Source organism: Loxodonta africana, chromosome 5 (genome assembly GCF_030014295.1).
Source record: "Loxodonta africana isolate mLoxAfr1 chromosome 5, mLoxAfr1.hap2, whole genome shotgun sequence".
NCBI classification, from domain to species: Eukaryota; Metazoa; Chordata; class Mammalia; order Proboscidea; family Elephantidae; genus Loxodonta; species Loxodonta africana.
Genome location: NC_087346.1, coordinates 70,608,861 through 70,628,890, shown reverse-complemented (window position 1 = coordinate 70,628,890; position 20,030 = coordinate 70,608,861). Strand labels below are relative to the sequence as shown.

Genomic DNA, 20,030 nt, shown 5'->3' with positions numbered 1-20,030 from the left:
TCAATGAGATGGACTGACATAGTGGCTGCAACAATGGGCTCAAAGAGCAACGATTTTAAGGATGGCACAGGACCGGGCAGTATTTCATTCTGTTGTTCACAGGGTCACTACGAACCGAAACTGACTCAATGGCACCTAACAACAACAACGTACCTCTTTGTTATTGCCTCTGGCCTCCACTGCCACATCTTTTATTTTTCAAGATGGGTCTCCTTCCACCCTTACCTGCCGTCTATACCCTAACAATCTTAACACTCTGATTAAACTTAAGACAATGCTGAGGACTGTTTAGGGGGAAAAATCAGAGAATCATATACACCATGTAATATTAGATCAAATATTCTGGTGCCTAAAAAGGAAAAATACACATGTGTAGCTTTTCACTTTTTTCCCCCCAGTGTATCAGAGCTCTGCAGGTTACTTCTGAGTTGGAAAGATCTGAGTTGCCTACAAATAACTGGACAAGTAGAACAATAGCCAAACTGGGGTTTCTTTTGTTTTTGCTGTTTTGTTAAATAGAAGTTCTTTTTTTTATACGAAAAGAATCAGTTTTATAAAAGTAACAAAAATAAAACAAGTTATAAGAATCAGACCCCAGTCTTTGTTTTTATTAGTATTTAGGGGATTACAGTAGAAAACTAGTGGACACAAGTACACTGGTCATTAAAATGGTATGTACACAATGCTCTTATAAATAAAAAAGTGACAATCTGGTTTCTGTTTTGTTTCTTATGAACACGGTTATGATCCACACTGCCAAAGCCAGATAAACTTCTGGTAAACCAATAAAAACAAGTTTCAAAACTGATAAAAATCAAGCTGAGGCAAGATGCTTGACAGTGACAGGGTATCTCAGTCAAGAGACCCCCATCAAAAGTAAGAAATAAAAGGAAGCCAGAGATAAGTGGGAGATGATAATGAACAAGAAAGAAAAGGGCACTAAAGAATGTTTGCCAGTGGCTGAAGGGACACGGGCAAATTACAAGGTTTGAGAAATCTTACAAAGTTCTAAATACCAAGTTCTTGAAAAATATTTCTAATTCTTTTGCCATATAGTAAGAAAATATCAGCTGACAGTGGATATAGTTCCCCAAACCTTCCTACTTCCTTTTATAACTGGCTTTTTATTAGTTTAACTCATGCCTTCTTTCTTCAAAGAGGTAACTCTTTCAAACAGGTATTTGTGTTCCCTGGTATCAAGTGGATAATTATATTTCTAAGAGTAGTGATAACCTAAAAACGCCTATTGGAGCATGAAAAATTGGGACCCATTTAATAAATGCTCTGGTAACCTTCTACTTTAGAGGCCTATTCATACTAATAATAGGTAGCATTTTGAAGGATCCTCGAAGTTTTAAGAAAAATACTGGATACTTGTCATTTACCATATATTTCATTATGATTAAATAACCATCTTATAGCTAAAGTCACAAACTCAAACATAAGTAAACCACCCGAAGTTCCACAGCTGGTAGGGTAACACAGAGGTAACTTAAACCCAGGTGGTCCAACTCTAAAGCCTGTTACGTTGTATCACATGGTACTGCCTTTTCCACACTGCAAACATAAATGATGGCAATAAACAATAAACTCCAAAGATGTGCCCGCACTAGCTAATATGCATTATTCCTGGCTCCAAGGGTTTCTCAAAGCAGCAAAGTTTTCCTGCCTGGGCCATTTGTTAACTGAAAAAAAAAATTTGTCTCGAGTGATTTTTTAGTAGCACAGCAGCAATTCTGGCAACTTCATCCCAGTAAAATATCCATGGAATCAAACTACCACTATAAATAAAATGGATTTAAGGAGAAGGCTATACAGAAAATAATTTGAAAATGAACCAAAATTCTATTTGCTATAAGTTCTCTGGCAAAAAATTTCATAAGCAATGGACATAATCAAACTTTAAAAAAATCCGTACAATTACTAAAAGCATCATTCAAAAGAATTCAGTAACAGCTACGCACTTAATCACCCTACAAACACAACTATGAATCCATTCAATTTTTTAACATGCATTTTAATAATAAGCCTCCTTTTTTTTACCTGTACTGTTTTTAACTGTTGGGTCTGTACCACAGAGGGCTGAGTTGTAGTATTAATCAGTTGACTTCCTGGGGTCAATGCTGAGACACCAATGACAGGTTTCACCTCTGGCCTCCCTCCAATGGTAACTACTTTAATTTGCTGTGGTGGTAACTTTGCATCTCCTGACTGGGCCTGAGTTGTAACTTTCTGAGCCTGGGGTAGTTGGCTATGGGGTAATGCTAAAACAATTGGTGAACCAGACTTGCCCAAAGTTGTTAAAATTAACTTCTGTCCATCTGGTTTAAGGGTCTGATTGCCAAGTTTAAGATCAGATGTCTGTGATACTTTGTTTAAAATAATCTGATTGGCTGATATAGTCACAGGAGTCTGAGCACCAAGTTTTTGAAGGCCACTTGGAAAAGTTGGTTTCACTGTGGTATTAGAATCTGCTTTAGTAACTGTGGTATTCACTGCAACTTGGTTAGTGTGGTTACTGTACACTGTGATTGGTTCCGTGGAAATGGGCGTGGCTGTAGAGTCACCAGTAGAATTTATGTTGACAATTTCTTCCAGTTCTGTCTCCATGGGAATTGGGGATGAAACAATAACAGCCTCAATACTATCATCATCCACTAACGTTATACCAGTGTCCATTATCTCCTCTGGAAGCAAACTATTCACCTCAGCTGGCACCACCTCCATGATCGTTCTCCTGCTAGAAAGCTGATCAGCTGCTGCAATAAAAGTTGGAAAATGAATAGTTTACTTACTGGTTCAAAACAGATTTAAAAGAAAAAAACTATTCAAGAAAAACACAAGTGACAAAATAACCACTTTTTATTGATCTATAATTGAATGAAGGCTATTCCTGATGCTTATTTGGGTTAAACCATTTTAACACATTCGCAGCATTCAAGTATCTGAAATAAAGTTATAATGGACCCAAAACTAGAAGCAAACATTCTCATTTGCTCATGTTTCAACTCAAAAGTACACTGCATTCAGGCAACAATAAGTCATGTAATGATAGGAAATGGCTTTCTGATGCCCTCTCATAAAACTTTTAAATCTTTGATGTGTCTGACCATCTTATCTCTTTCCAGTTTTGTCTCTCCCCCACACTGAAAGACCTGAAGACTGCTGATTTACAAGGAAATACGGATTTAAATGTTAACAGACAATAGAAAATATCTTCAAATCTCCAATGAGCTAAGTCCTAACATGAGGGTACTATACCATTTATGGAGCCCTGGTGGCACCCTGGTTAAGAGTTAAACTGCTAACCAAAAGGACAGCAGTTCGAATCTACCAGCCACTCCTTGGAAACACTATGGGGTGCTTCTTCTCTGCCCAGTAGGGCTGCTGTGAGTCAGAATCAACTTAACGGCCATGGGTTTGGGGTTTTTTTTTTTTTTTTTGGTATGCCCATTATAAAATCCTTTAAATACCCAAATTAATGTCAAAGGAGTTTGTACAATAATCCAGCTCAGTGACTGCAGGTCAAATGGCTTATTTGGCCCAAGTTTGATCAATTAGCTTCATACCAAGGAAACCATCATTTGAAAAGAAGATTTGCAAATCCCCCTCAGTCATTTAAAATGTCAAATAGGGGATCATTTAAGAGGTGTACAGCCAGATCACATAAAGGGAAAAAAAAAAAATGGTAAAAATAGCAAAGCAGATTATGGACAAATCAGACTGCAATACCTTTAGCCAAAGGTTATACAAAACTTCCAATAAAGGAAGCAATACCATTATCTTCACATAGTAAAGACAGCACATTATCTTCATGACTGACTAAATAGCACTAAGTTATTTATCCAGAGAACATCAAAGATGCACAGGAATCTAACAATTTTTTCTTTTACTCCCATTTTTAAAATATAAAAAATTCAATACCCATCCCAAGACTAAAAGAAACAGACCTTAATAGTAAACTATAATTATTAGCATCATCAAATACTAATACTATCAAGAATTAATCATCATTACTGAGAACTTACTATCTACCAGTGATGGCATTATTTTATTTAATCCTCACAACAACTCTTTTAGATAGGTACCATTATCATTACCATTTTACAGATGAAGAAACTTGAAAAGGTGAATTTGCCCAAGGTCACACAGTAAACAGTAGAGTCAGGATTCAAACTCACGTATTCAGGATACCAAAGTTCCTTATTTTAATCATAAAATTATATTGTCTTTAATTTTTACCACTGGCATTTAAAAATAGAGAAAAACAAGTCTGCTCCTTTACAGGAGTCCTTAGGTAGTGCAAACAGTTAAGCACTCAACTACTAGCTGAAAGGTTGGTGATTCAAACCTACCCAGAGGCACCTGGAAAGACAGGCCTCCTGATCTGCTTCCAGGTCACAGCCTTGAAAACTCTATAGACCAGCTCTATTCTACATACATGAGGTTGCCATGAGTCAGACTCCTCAAAAGCAGCTAACAACAATTACTTTACAGTCAATACCCCACCTTGAAACTCCAGCCTATGCAACCACTGATCTGTTCTATCTCTATAGATTAGCTTTGCCTTTCTGTCTCTTTTAAAAGGTCACATAAATTGAATCATATATTATGTTCTGGTGACATAGAAGAATTAAACATATACAATGAGTTTTTCTTCTCAGCAGGTTTTTTTTTTTTTTAATAATTTTCATTGTGCTTTAAGTGAACGTTTACAAATCAAGTCAGTCTCTCACACGAAAACCCATATACACCTTGCTACACACTCCCAATTACTCTCCCCCTAATGAGACAGCCTGCTCTCTCCCTCCAATCTCTTTTTGTGTCCTTTTTGCCAGCTTCTAACCCCCTCCACCTTCTCATCTCCCCTCCAGGCAGGAGATGGCAACATAGTCTCAAGTGTCCACCTGATCCAAGAAGCTCACTCCTCATCAGCATCCCTCTCCAACCCATTGTCCAGTCCAACCCATGTCTGAAGAGTTGGCTTCGGGAATGGTTCCTGTCCTGGGGCAACAGAGGGTCTGGGGGCCATGACCACGGGGGTCCTTCCAGTCTCAGTCAGACCATTAAGTCTGGTCTCAGCAGGTTTTTTGAGATTTATCTTTATTGTTGTACTTATTAATAGTCCTCTTCCTTTTTTTTATTGCTGAATAGTATTCCATTGTACAAATATATCACAATTTGTTCATTCATTCAACTGCTGATGAACACTTGGATTGTTCACAGTTTGGGAATATGAATAATGTTTCTATGAATAGTCAAGTTTTCCACGGACATATGTTTTCACTTCTCTTGAGTAAATACCTAGAAGTGTAACTGCTGGATCATCAGGTAAGTTTATTTTTAACTTTGCATGAAACTGCCAAACTTGGCTATACCATATCATGCATGCATCAGCAATGTATGAGAGTTCCAGCTGCTCCACATCCTCACCAACAACTGATATTGTCAGCCTTTTTAAATTTAGTCATTCTAGTGGTGAAGTAGAAACCCTGGTGGCGTAGTGGTTAAGGGCTACGGCTGCTAACCAAAGGGTTGGCAGTTCGAATCCGCCAGGCCCTCCTTGGAAACTCTATGGGGCAGTTCTACTCTGTCCTATAGGGTTGCTATGACTTGGAATCAACTTGACGGCCGGCACTGGGGTTTGGTTAGTGGTGAAGTAGTATCTCATTGTGGTTTTAATTTGAAATTGCAGATGACTAACGATGTTGAGTACATTTTCACATGCCTACTGTCTATTTGCAAAGCGTCTGTTAAAGTCTTTTGACCTTTTTTAAAAACTGGATTTTTTTTTTGTCTTATTTGTTGAATTGCATGAGTAATTATATATGCTGCGAAATTATCAGTCACAATAACATGTAGCTTGAAGGAGTCACTAGGGTTGTGGGACCCCAGAGTACTAGTACTTCTCTACATGGGGCTTTTCCTGATCAAGAAAAACTTCCATGGACAGTCACAGTACAAGCAAGTAAAAACATTAACACCAGTTATACATTCAGCAATGGAAGGCACAGTAACAGTGTACAACACCAAAGGACCCGCCCACAAAGTCACATTGGCTTCCCTTCCCCTTGCCAAACCCCATCAGTTGAATCTGGATGCCCCTCCCCGCACAGAACCAGGTAGGATGACGAGTCGGACATTGTACCCAACAGAGTCATACAAGTTGGACTCCTACCTCTCCCTGAAGCTACCCAGAGTATTCAGACATTTAGATGGCCTTCAGTCCCCCTTAAGGACAAGGAGACCCTAGCCCAGCCCTTATTCATCTATGTCCTTAAAGTACCTGAAGTCAAAGTGTAGATGCAGGGAGAGGTCGGTCATGGAGGGAGACAGTGGCAGTCGTGCATTTACTTTCAGTTTCAAGCACCCACCTCTGTTGCTCAACCAAACAAACCTATAATATTTTTGATCCACCCACAGCTCTATATTCTCATTGCTGACACCATTCTGGAGGGGGAGTCCTTGACTCAGCAACTACAACCACACTGTTTTTCAGCTGGGGCCGCGGAGTTGAGTATTCAGCCACCATTCAGGCGGCCTATTTCAACCCTGCCTCTAAATATTCATTAACAGGGGAAGATTGGGAGACTCTTACCCCCATCCTTGCCCACCACTTGAATGACAATATTTACTACTGGATGCCAGAGAGTCTTTACATATCCTATAACCCAGCCTACAAGGCGCTCATCCTTTCTCTTTCAGAAAGCCATGTCTCTGTCAGCTCTCCATCCTCATTGCCAAAACTGTCAAGAGCCATGAGGAGTCTGTGATTTTATATCCTTCTTGCCTATAGCAGTACTATTATTTCATGGTACTGGCAGAAGACACAGTAGTCTCGGATCAGAGACAAAAAGCTTACTATTCACAGCACAGCAAGAAACATGAGCATCTTGTGTATATCAGTTCCATCCTGCCCCTAAGTTTCATGGCGTCAAGTGGAGGTACTCAAGCAGATGCTGCGCATGCAGTGGACCAGCATCACAACTAAGGAACCCTGAGTTCAGGGAACCCAAATCTTTTAAAATGGACTGCAAGCAAATCTGCCCTTTGCCCAGATGAAAATACTACCTTTATTATACTGGACAATAAGCAAATCTGCCCTTCTGCTCCAATGGGAGACACAATCTCTGTCATCCAAGGCTGTTTGCTATACAAGCATCCTTGAAAGATTTTCAAGAGCAGTCTGTCTCATTTGCAAGAGGTGCAAATATTTGAAGATACATAGAAAACTGCCTCCCAACAGTATATTCTCTATCTCAGCAATGTTTTGTACTTCAAGCGTATAAATCTTGTACATATTTTGCTAAATATACCCCTAAGTATTTCTTGGTTTTTGATGCTATTGTAATTGGTCTTTCTTCCAGGATCACAATAGAGGCTCTCAGACAGAGCAGCAGAAAAATGTAGAACAAAATTCAAATACACAAAAAAGACCAGACTTAGTGGTCTGACAGACTGGAGGAACCCTTGAGACTATGGCCCCTGGACATCCTGATAACTCAGAATTGAAGCCACTCTCAAAGTTCACCTTTCAGCCAAAGCTTAGACAGGCCTATAAAACAATCAAAAACACATGTACGGCAGGTGCTTCTTAGATCAATCATCTGTATGAAACTAAATGGGCAAACTAGACAAATAGAAACAGAGAACCCAGAGTGAAAGGGGAAGAATGTTGACATATCGTGGGTATTACAACCAATGTCATAAAATAATCTGTGAATAAATTTTTGAGTGAGCTCATTTGCTCTGTAAACTTTCACATAAAGCACAATAAGATAAATAATAATTGGTGTTTTTTTCTCATTTTTCAATTGTTTGTTGCCAGTAGAAACACAACTGATTTTTGTATACTGTCCTTATATCCCGTAAGCTAGCTAAACTCACTTATTAATTCTAGTAGCTTTTCTACAGATTCCTTAGGATTTTCCACAAAGGCAATCATGTTGTCTATGAATAATATATTTCTTCCTTCTCAATCTGTAAGCCTTTTACTTCTTTATTTTGCCTTACTACACTGGCTAGGACCTCCAGTAAAACACTAAATAAAAGTAGTGAGAGCAAACATCCTTGACTTATTCCCAATCTTACCTGTTAGCTGCAGGTTTTTCATAGATTCCCCTTACCAGGTAAGAGCCTTGGTGGTGCAGTGGTTAAAGCTTTTGACTGCTAACCAAAAAGTCAGCGGTTCAAAACCACCAGGAGCTCTGTGTGAGAAAGATGTGGCAGTCTGCTTCCATAAATATTTACAGCCTTGGAAGCCCTATGGGGCAAGGAGTCAAATCGAGCCACTGTTAATTCTGTCCTTTGCTTTTTCTACAACTATTGAGATGATCATATGGCTTTTCTATTTTAGTCTGTTAATATGGTGAATTACATCGATTGATTTTTGAGTGTTAAACCAATTTTACATTCCGGGGATAAATCCCACTTGGTCATGGTGTATTATATTTTTTATATATTTCTGGATTCTATTTGCTAATATTTTGTTAAGTATTTTTGTCAATGTTCATGAGGAATATTGGTCTGTAATTTTCTTGTATATGTCTTTGTCTGGCTTTGGTATCAGGATAATGATTGTTTCATGAGTTGGAGCACGTTCTCACCTCTCCAATTTTCAGGAAGTTTGTGTAGAATTGTTAATATTTCTTCCTGAAATGTCTGGTGGAATTCACCAGTGAAGCTATCTAGACCTTAAGCTTTCTTGTGAGAAGACTTTTAACTATAAGTTCAATTTCTTTAAATAGATATACAGCTATTCTGGTTATATCTTTCTTCTTGAATAACCTTTGATATTTGAATGCTTATATCTTCCAAAGAACTTTCCATTTCCTCAAAGTTATCAAATTTATTAGCATAAAGTTGCACGTAATATTTCTTTAACACCTGTAAAATCTGTAAAGATGTCTCTTCTTTCATTCCTCAGGCTGGTCATTTGTGTTTTCACTCTTTTTCTCTCTCTCTCACTTTTACTAATCAGTCTAACAGGGTATTTTTCAATTTTATTGATATTTTTAAAGAACCATTTTTGGTTTTACTGATTTTCTCCATCATTTGTCCATTTTTTTTTTTTTATTTTATCAACTGCTACTTTTAATCTTCTTCCTTCTGATTACTTTAGGTTTAAATTTTTCCCTCTAGAATCTTAAAATGGAAGCTTAGATCAGAGTTTGGCAAACTACTGCCTGTAGTACAAATCAGATCCATGGCCTGTTTATGTATGGCCCTCCAGCTAAAAATGGTTTTCACATTTTTAAATGGTTAAAAAAAAAATGGCAAAGAATATGTGAGAGGCTTATGCAGACTGCAAAGCCTAAAATCTTTGTTATCTGATTGAAAAAGTTTGCAAACCCCTGGCTTAGATCACTAATTTTAAGTCTTTTGTCTTTTTAAATATAACCACTTAATATTATAAATTTCCTTCAACACTGCTTCAGCCACATCCCACTAATTTCAAGGTTTTTATTATCATTCACTTCAGAATCTTCTCTAAATTTCTTATGATTTCTTCTTTTGACACATGTATGATATTGTTGTTAGCTGCCATTGGCCACCAATTCATGGTGACCCTATGCAAAATGGAACATAATGCTATCCTGGACTCGCGCCATTCCCATGAGTGACTGGGGATCGCACTGTTGTTATCCACAGGGTTTTCATTGGCTAGTTTTTGGAAGTAGAATACCAAGTAGAAATACCTTTCTTCCTAGTCCTTCTTAGTCTGGCAGATACGCTGAAACCTGTTCAGCATCATAGCAACATGTGAGGCTCCACTAACAAGACGAGTGGTAGCTGCATGAAGTGAACTCGCTAGGAATCAAACCTGAGCCTCCTGCATGGATAATATAAAGTGTGATATTTAATTTTCAAATATTTGGGGATTTTATAATGATCTTATTATTGGTTTCTAATTTATTCCATTACTGTCAGAGAACACACTATGTAACATTTCCACCATTTGAAATTAAAGGCTTGTTTTATGGCCCAGTGTACATACCATCTACCTTGGTGAACTTTCCACGTGCACTTGACAAGAATGTGTATCTTGTAGTTGCTGAGGGTAGCGTTATGTAAATGTCAATTAGGTCAAGTTGGTTGATAGTGCTGCTCAGATCTTCTATATCCTTACTGACTTTTTATTGTCCTATCAATTACTGAGAGAAATTGTTAAAATACCCAAATATGATTGTGTATTTTTCCTCTTCGGCTTATTTCTACTTCATATATTTTGCTTTTGTTCATATATACATAAGCTCAGTTATTAGGAAGAACATGTCTTTTTATTTGTGCTGTTAGAGGAAACAAAGAGTTACAGGGCTAAGGGTCTCTCTCTGAACAGACTAACAATGACAGCTTTATGATTAGACATCCATATTTGTTTCATTCAGGGCCACGTGGAGGGCATGGTAGCCTGTGCTAAAAGAAAACCTTCAAAAGGAGCTTGTGGCATGGCAGGAAAGGGTTTGACCATCTAGTTGCATGAATCATCATCCTAATTTTAACCTTCAGGAATGGAAGATATGCACTAGCACATGCAACATCACCATCACTGTGTTGAGGACCATGTCCAAAAAAGTAGAGAATCCCATATTTCCCTCCTTCACAGGACAAGAAACCAAGGAGCTTTTCACCTCCCCTATAAGAGGGGTGATCTGTCAAGGTATGGTAGGGAAAGAATCCAGAGACTATAATGCATTCTCTATGTCTCTAATATTTTAACTCAAAGGACAAAAGTTCTAAAGGCAAAATATGTTCCTGGAAGCCAATAAAATGAGTTTTTTTGCCCTTACAGCTTAACATGGTTAAATGGCTTAAGTCAAATGAGAATTAAAGATTCGTTCCTTTCAGAAAGCCTAATGATTTCTAAATCTGGCTCAACTGTATTAAGTTTATAAAACCTCTCTAAAATAGCACCCATATCCTCACTTTCAGAGTTCCTGGGTGGTAGACTTAACTGCACTTGACTGCTAACCAAAAGGTTGGAGGTTCAAGTTTACCCAGAGGCACCTTGGAAAAAAGGCCTGGTGATCTATTCCTGAAAAATCAGCCATTGAAAACCCTAATTCTACCGACACACATCAGGTCACCATAAGAGTTGGAATCAACTTGACGGCAACTAGAAATTGAAGCCCTCACTTTCACTGCCCCAGGCACTCTATCCCATTACCCAAATTTTAGCCATCACAGCAGCTCTCAAAATCAGAAAAAAATTTTTTTATTTATTTATAGTCTGATTCCATTTCTCCCACTTCTTTAGAATGTAAATTCCATGAGGGCAGAGACTTGTCTATCTTGATCACTACTGTATCCCCTATTCCCAGGGCTTAGAGCAGAGCTAGAAAATGATAATCTCTTCATACAAATCTGAAGAATGAATAAACTAATCACAGAAAAGGGAGTGTCATCTAAAACTCCATAATTATTTATGTTGGCCTTTTGTTTCTATATTTGAGTAGGATGGGTTTAGTATGATGCTCTGGACCACTTCAAAATAATAATAACAGCCCACATCACCATAAGGCACACTAACAAGCTAAGAAACTCCCTTTCAAATAATTTTTTAAATACTCAGATTTAGTTTGTAACTAACATCCACTATAATTGCATTCCATCTTAAAATCTACAAGGTTCTTTTAGCTTTTAACTAGCTTGATTTTTATCAATTGTTTAACAAAAATGTATGTCATCCAAACTTTGTGGAGGGCATTACAGGAAATTAATCCAAGACCTTGCCTTAAAGAATTTAGAAATCAATAGGGGAATGACACGATCACAGCTGTACTTGGGGAGGATTAACCTCATCTAAGTATTTTGTTGGGTTGGGGGCAGGGCAGCTAGTTAGAAGGCTATTACAGTAATTAGTTCAAGATACAGATAAATGAAAGGGTCTAATTAAGGATGGTGACAATAAAAAGACGTGAACTAAATATAAAATAAATAAAATAGAAAAATAACAAATGCTCTATGCTTTTACAGTTTTTAAGAGTTTCTTATGATATGTTACCACAGCTGAAACACTGTTCTTAATTACAGGAGGAGGACAATTTGGGTTAATTATTTTCATTCTTGCACATAATAATATGAAGTGGTGATCAATCACATTACAAATGGGAGCATAATATGTCAAAGGTTTAAACAGACATAATCGGAATGTTCAAGAACTACAGTTCTGTAACTAGAGTTTACCACCAGCACTAACTGGTTAGTAACTACACCATTTGGATTTTAGCTTTGATTTCTAAAACCAAACATCAGCAACTCAAGAAACAGGTACACAATTACATTTCTCAAACTGGAGCAGTAGACTGTAAGCCATGAGTTCTTTTTTTAAGCCACGAGCTCCTGAAGAAGATTTGAAAAGTTTGCATTTTCATTCTGATAATCTTAAAAAAAAAAAAGTGTTTTCTGGATCATCTGGATAATCACTGCATATCCAAAATCAAATCAATGGTACTAGAATTAGGGTGCACTAAAGAGCAAGGAAGGGCAATGGTAGTTCAGTGGTAGAATCCTCGCCTTCCATGCTGAAGACTTGAGTTTGATTCCTGGCCAAGGCACAGGCAACACCTGTCTATCAGTGGAGGCTTGTGTGTTGCTACGATGCTGAACAGGTTTCACTGGAGTTTCCAGTCTAAGGCAGCCTAGGAAGAAAGGCCTGGTGATCTAGATTCCATCCACAACGGATCATAGAGATGGCACAGGACTGGGCAGCATTTTGTTTTGCTCTGTTGTACATGGGGCCACCGTGAGCCAAGGGCTGATTCTACAGCAGCTAAAGCCAAACCACCTCACCTGTGATTTAAGGATGAAAGCTTTGTAGTGTTTAGACAGAAAAGTGGTACAGGAATTGAGTCATCACAGTACAGACAAACAGCACACCTGTGCTAAAGCAGACACTAGTAATTCCCCATGCAAAGAAAGATTTAGTTTCAGCAAAACATCATCATCCATCAACCTGATTTAATTTGCTTTATATTTGGATAAAAGCAATAAGCATAAGCCTATATATGGAATTTACCTCTCTCTATATAAAATATTTTAATACAACAGAAAATTCATTGAGGCCGATACTGATGACCTGTAATTTTGGTTTTCCTTTAAAAAGGGACCGTATAATTGTTTGAAGGAGCACTGGTGGTGCAGTAGTTAGACGCTCAGCTGATAACCCAAAGATCAATGGTTCGAACTCTTTCCAAGGGAGAAAGACTTTCCAGACTGCTTCTGTAAAGATTTACAGCCTTGGGCACCCTATGGAGCAGTTTTACTCTGTCCAATAGGGTCGCTGAGTCAGAATCAACGGCAATGGATTTTTTTGTTTTGTTTTGTTTTGATCACTATCCATGCTTAAGACTAATATGGTGGAAAAAACACGGAGATTCAAGTCAAAATGACCCAGTTCTAAATCTTGGCTCTCTTAGTTGTCATGTGACCCTAACCAATCTGTCTCAGATTACTTGCGGGTTACTGTGAAGATACCTATGTAGTTACATTGTAACCAGGGCTTCAAACTGGTTCTTCCCAGTTCAATCATGGCCAAGGAAGCGACACTAGAACAGACCCGAATTTTTTTAAAATTTGGGTGCACTAGAACCATAACCAGAATGGGAAAAATTACGAGTCAGAGCCCTGCTAGAAACTCAATCTTCCCCCAAGAAAACAATGGCAGTGTAACTGTTGCACAGCAACGAAATCCCTTGCGGTGGGATTTTGTGCAGAGTCGAAAACAGCGGTGCCCCACTCAAAGATGGCGGCCGACCCCGCAGCTCTGAAAGCGTGTTGCTTTTCTCAGTCATGGCAATGACCCAACCGCATACCTTAGGCTCCTGAAAGGGCTCACTACGCCTCTCCAGAGTCTCCATTCCAGGCCTTTGACTCGTATTTTTTCTGTTCTAGCTATGGTGCTGGACCACCCAAATTTTTAAAATTTGGACCTTTTCCAGTTTTGCTTTATTGGCCATGACTATACTAGTTCAAACCTGTTGGAAGCTCTGATTGTAATTCAAGTGTAAGTTCCTTTCCTCTTTATCTAAATTAGCTTTTCCTCTGATTTCTCTCTTTTTTTTTCTTTAACAGCACTCAATATTTCATCAAACACCAAGGTTTATGATCTTGTCATCTTTGATGTCTCTCTCTCCATAGAAATAATTAATCTGTCATATATTGTGCAAATTACCCTTTCATAACTGTCTCCTCCCCAAGGCAACCAAGAGCTGCCAAGTCTGCAAAGCTTGAAGCCTTGCTGTGGCATGCCCTGAGTCAATTCTGACTCAAAGTGACCCTATAGGACAGAGCAGACTGCCCCATAAGGTTTCCTAGGCTGAAATTTTTATGGAAGCTGATCACCAGGTCTTTTCTCCCAGGATGTGGGTGGTGGGTTCAAATCGCCAACCTTCTGGTTAACCACCAAGCGCTTAACCATTGCACCATCAATGTAGAAGGCCTTGAGAGTTAACAGAAAATTTCTGATTGACAGCCTCAGAGACTAGAGTATTTTTACCTCCATCTACTCTCACCTACAATTCATCCTACATAACAGCTACAGAATATATCTCCCTAGAGTGCATCTCTGAGGCTGTCACTCTCCTCAAAAATTTTCTATAACTCTCAAGGCCTTCTGCATTAGGCCCTATCCAACCATCCAAATTTACCTCCAGTGATTCCTAAACTGGAAGCTCTCTTGATGCAGTAATATTCAGGTTATTTTATCCCTGAGGCTTAGTATAGTATGTGAGACATAACAGACACCCAAAAGAAGTACCTGAAGGAAGTAATGAAAATCTGTAACATTTTTCCAAAAAGAAAAAAAAGATCCCAGACTATCTCCAGTGGCATGAATCTTCCTTCATTTTTTCCTAACACAGCTTCAGTTATTAAGAAGTAGACAATTGTTCTAACCACAATAATTCTGAGAACTGGCTTTAAAGACAATCACAAAAAATCACAAAAATAACCCTGTGATTAAAAGAAAACCAATAAAAAGGGATTTTAATCTTTTATTTTAGTTATTTTTAAAATTCTTAATCTTGCTACTAATTTAACAGTTGGGTTGTTATGGCCCAAATAATTGTACCATAAATGCTGTAAAATAAAAACAAATTCCTAATGGATAATCCAAGAGCATCAGACAAATGATTTTTAAAACTTCATTAACTAGATCTAAAGTATCTCTCAGGTACTTCCCCTAATTTTTTTTTCTGTCCTTTATTCTTTTAGTGGTGAGAAGCCAAATGTGCAAGCTATACACACAAAAAACAATTATACTCTGAATACAAAATATATGATATTGTATGACATAGCTATGGCATCATCTCTTCGTAGGCAATTTGAGGATAAGGAAAATTATTCACTGCTAATTATAAACATTACCAGTAGGCATGTCTTGAATATTTACCTCTCTGTTCACTTTTCATATACTCAGAGTCACTAACTCAACCTTCTCCCACAAGAGCTGGGGGGAAAAAAACAGGGCCCCAAGTTAATGTATAAAAATTTGATTCACATGTTACTTTTCAAGGACACTACTGTTGTGTGTTGAGGATTACAGTATGCCTGACCCAAGCTGTGGTATTTTCAATCACCTCATATGCACAATGAATAAGGAAGACTGAAGAAGAATTCACTCATGTGAATTATGGTATTGGAGAAGAATACTGAATATACTATGGACTGCTAAAAAAACTAACAAATCCGTCTTAGAAGTACAGACATAATGCTGCTTAGAAGCAAGGATGGCGAGACTTTGTCTTACATACTTTGGACATGCTATCTGGAGGGACCAATACTTGGAGAAGGACATCATGCTTGGTAGAGGGTCAGTGAAAAAGAGGAAGACCCTCAACAAGATGGACTGACACAGTGGCTGCAACAGTGGGCTCAAACAACAACGATTGTGAGAATGCTGCAGGACTAGGCAATGTTTCGTTTTGTTCTACACAGGGTCGCTGTGAGTCAGAACCAACTCCACAGCACCGAATGACAACTGTTGTGTGCAAGAAGACAGACTCATTAGAGATCTCGCACAATAATCTAATACATACATGTGTCTTTAGATAACCTACAATATGAAGCTATGAGTCAGAACTGACTCGACAGCAATGAGTTTGGCTTTTATTTTTTTGGTCATAAAGTCAGTCAATGCAATTCTCAACTCTCTACACAAAGGACTAACAAGTCCAGTATTTAGAACAGAACTGAGGTCTCAATTTATCTATGTACCGACTTAATGTACTCACATCAAATGCTTGCATCAAGCCAAAGGAGATGGTACCTCAACAATAATCGCAATTCCCCGTCTTAACAATGAAGGTAAAAATAAGGGACTAACAGAATTCCCAGAACTGTATTTCACTTGGATTATAAAATGTACTGTAAAAACTTTTATTCTCTGACTTCATGAAATGGATGGGGCTAGGAAAGAGTTTCTCTGAAAAACACGGGTATGAAATATGACTGACAGTATCTCAATTGTTACTTGCCAAATAGCAGGGGCAAAGCGGGTCACTCTATGGGAGAAAGAGCCATTAAAAAAACAAAAAAGACAACATTTTTAATTGTTAGAAAACTGGTCTGGTCCATATGCTTAAATGTGACCGTCCATACCCCAACAAGTTATAGACTATGACCTAACACACAGATCTAAAATGCAGAATAAAATGCCAATGCTCAGCCTCCTTAAAGAAACGTACAACTCCATAAACTGCTAAACATCATCTGGTGTTGACCAACCAGAGTGGATAGGTTAACTATTAAATCAAGAAATCAAGATATTTGCTAGCGGTTCCTTTAGGCCTCGGCAGCAGCCTTAGGTATAAGAGCAAATTTGAGCCTTCTTAACACCCAAAGAATACTGTTGATGTCATTATGAGGCTACTGATTCTTTGCACTACAGACAAGTCATTAGTTGATCCACAACACAAATGTCCCCTCCCCCCCCATGAAGAGATTTCAAGGCAGAGAGGCCCTCGGGTACCCCTTCTTCTCTACCTCCAGCGGCTGCCGCTTTCTCCTCCCTCCGGCTCCAAGGTGGGGGCTCCAGAAGGTCCCGGGCAATTCCGAGCCCGGGCGGTGCTTGTTTTGCCTCTGCCAGATAGCTCGGGCCAGCCGCTTCCTTTCTCAGTTTGCCCAAACTGGAGCGCTACAGGGTACCCAGAGACCGGTAAGGGAGCCGTGTGGCGACGCCGCCGCAGCCGCCGCCTCTGGTATGTCAGGGGCCGGGATTGTATTTCGAAAGATCCGCCATTTTCACCTCGTCATCACCATCACAGCTCAGCAGCTTCCCCGACAGCCCCAGCCCGGGCCGCCGCCGCCGCCGCCAGTCACCTCCCCCTTCCTCCTCCTCCCCTCCCAGGTCCTCCCCTCCCGAAAAGCACACACCCACATATCCGGGGAAACCTCCCGCCGGCCCCGCCAACCTTCAAATGCACACGGGAGACACAAATGTACACACAGCCTACGCAAAGACCTTTCACCCCAGAACGAAAAATGGTGCTCCTGCCAGCCCCGCAGAGCTGCGAAAGGAAGCCCCGCCATCTGCGGGGTCCCAAGTCAGGCATATTTTTATTTGAAGAGCAAACGCAATGCGGAGGGTGGCATAAAGACAGTAAGGGATCTAAACTCTTTCATTTTCGGAAAAACAACTGGAGACAGATGATGGAATGCGTTTCACTATGTCCGTATCAGACACTGAAGACATTATCGAGACCTTTAACGTCACTCACCTACTCTTGACATTTTACTCCACCGTCAGAACTACCTTGACAGAATGAGTTATTTCCATATGCCTGTTTGACCTCTCTGATACCTGCTTTTTAAATTACAGGTACTGATCCTCATGTAACTACTGTGGTCAAAACAGTTTTTTTTTTTTTTTAAATAAAGATTTCAACACACAGTCTGACAAACAGACTCCAAACTACTTTCCTCTTCACTTAATTTTATCTGATAATTTCTGTCCAGGAACATCGTGACTTTCGATTTGTCATTAGTTTAAGACGTCAAAGTGCAACTAAGCTTAAAATGTATTGATTCAATTATGGAAATAAATGCATGAATGATCAATTTCTAAAAATATAGAAAATATAGCTCTAAACTAAAATTCTTTGTCAAACTTTTTTAGGATCCAAGTCACCAAATTAAAAAACCATCTGCCGCTGACATATTTGTTCAATACAGTGAAAATAAACAGCTTGCTTTGGAACAAGACCCCAGAGTTACCACCCACCCCCACTAGCGCCTCCCATCATGCAGTTTCATAAGTAACTAAAACAGAACATAGACAGGTATTTTTTTAATCATCTTAGAAGTAACAAGAAAGCATAGGCTACAGGGCTTCTAATGAAACGAGCATAAAAAAAGAAAACTAAACTGACCACCTTCGTCAATTTCAGGAAAAATTTGGTAATCATCCATTCAAAGGCTGAAATTCATACCATTCAACTACAACCTAAGATCTAGAAGACCTATCTGAAACGAGTAAATTGAAATTTAGGGTTGAAAATTAGGCCACTCTACTACCTTTTTTAAAAGTTCGTTTAAGAAAAGTGAGGTAGATGTTGAATAAATCATTTCATTTCCCTACCTTGCTTGCATGGCAACTCCGTATAAAAGTCGGTAGATTCCAGCTTCAACAAGTGCTGTCCACCAACCCAGCCCAATCGCCGTTTTTAATACGCAGCCTGCTAGACGCTGAGAGTGTAAAGTCTCCCTAGTTTCTTTATCTTTAAACTTTATGGCCCCACCGGCTGTCCGGTCCACTCGCACTCCGCTTGGTTGTTTACCGTTGCCTGGCCAAGCTGAGTCCCAGTCTGCTCCCTTCCCCCATGCACCTCGGGAACATTATGACATTTGGCTGGTGGGCTTCGCGAGGAAAACGGACACACAGGAAGAAGGTGGCATACAAAGGAGCATAGGAAGAATGGGGTGGCGGGCAGCAGAGAAAGGAGGGGCCGGTACAAAATGACACAGCAGCAAAACTGGTTCCCAGAAACCCGGGGCCGACACGGCCGGCTTCTCTAGCCGCGCTGTGTCAACAGCCACGGGAGCCCTTCCTCCAGGCTGCCGGGAACGGTAGCCGGCCGGTTGAGTGCCGGCCCTGCCCGGTGACAGCCGCCCTTATGGGCGCCGGCGGAAAGGGGCTGAGACCCGAGGACCCTTCCGCAGGGATGGGGCGCCGCGGCCCACAGCCGGCAGGTTCCCGCTCCCCGCCCGGGCTCTCAGAGGGGGCGGTCCGGCGCCCTCCGCCCCCGCCGTTTCCCGCAGCCGGGGCCGGCGCTCCCTTCCCGCCCTCCGGCTCAAAAGCCCCCATCTCGGGGGCTGACGCTCACCAAAGCCGGCGGCGCCGCCGCCTCCTCCTCGCGCCGCGCTCCCTGGGCTCCCAGTAGCCGCGGCGGCGGCGGCGCCTCCGAGACACAGACCCGGGTTTGTTCAAAATCACGCGCCCAGCGCCATTCCACCGCCGCATCCCATAATACGCTGGGCCCTCCCCGCCCGCGCGCCCCTCTTCGCCCGCCCCTCCACTTCGTCCGCCCCGCCTTCCCGGTCGGCTTCCTTCGCCCCGCCCCTTCCGCGAAGCCTGGCCCCGCCCCTTGGCAACCCAAGGTCGCGTCATTCCGCAAGGCGCCGTGAGTACGCTCCAACTCCACGTGACTCCAAGTGGTTTCTCTGTCAAATCTTTCGCATGGAATGTTCCATCAGGCTGCGGTTGGGAGGGGAAGGTCAGGGTTTGTGCCAGCTGTTGGAAGAGACTCCCTCTTTTTCTAGCTTTCCTTGTAAGGAAGTCCGTGATGTAGGTGCGATTTCCAGCATCTTGCCACTTTTTGATGTGCTTGGGGGAGAATGGGGAGGATCAATACTTACAAATGCCAAATCTCGTCGTTTTTTCAGTACTAATTTTTCAGAGATCGCTAAAAAGCCGCAGAGACACTACACAGACTTAAAGTTATTTTGAAAGGAACTTTTTGCTTTTTTGCAGTATATGGCTAAGATTAACACGATCAAAATTCTTCGTATTCATTCACCTTTCCCTTTTATTT

At 40.3% G+C, this 20,030-nt stretch overlaps 1 protein-coding gene across 5 annotated transcripts in view; it reads right to left on the bottom strand.

Moving 5' to 3' along the window:
• The window catches only part of LIN54 (lin-54 DREAM MuvB core complex component), an 81,346-nt gene extending 61,884 nt beyond the window's left edge, over positions 1-19,462 (bottom strand). The window contains exons 1-2 of one of the 5 annotated variants that reach the window (XM_003414114.4): positions 19,323-19,462; positions 2,707-2,759 (exon numbers count right to left, since the gene is read on the bottom strand). In XM_003414114.4, coding sequence (XP_003414162.1) covers positions 2,707-2,727 — 21 coding nt within the window. In that variant the 5' untranslated portion in view covers positions 2,728-2,759; positions 19,323-19,462. Of the gene's footprint in view, positions 1-2,043; positions 2,760-16,983; positions 17,093-18,577; positions 18,678-19,322 lie in introns of those variants that run through there. The other 4 variants (XM_010594095.3, XM_023553310.2, XM_003414113.4 and 1 more) reach the window with 4 other exon arrangements.
• Between the last annotated feature and the right edge of the window lie 568 nt (positions 19,463-20,030).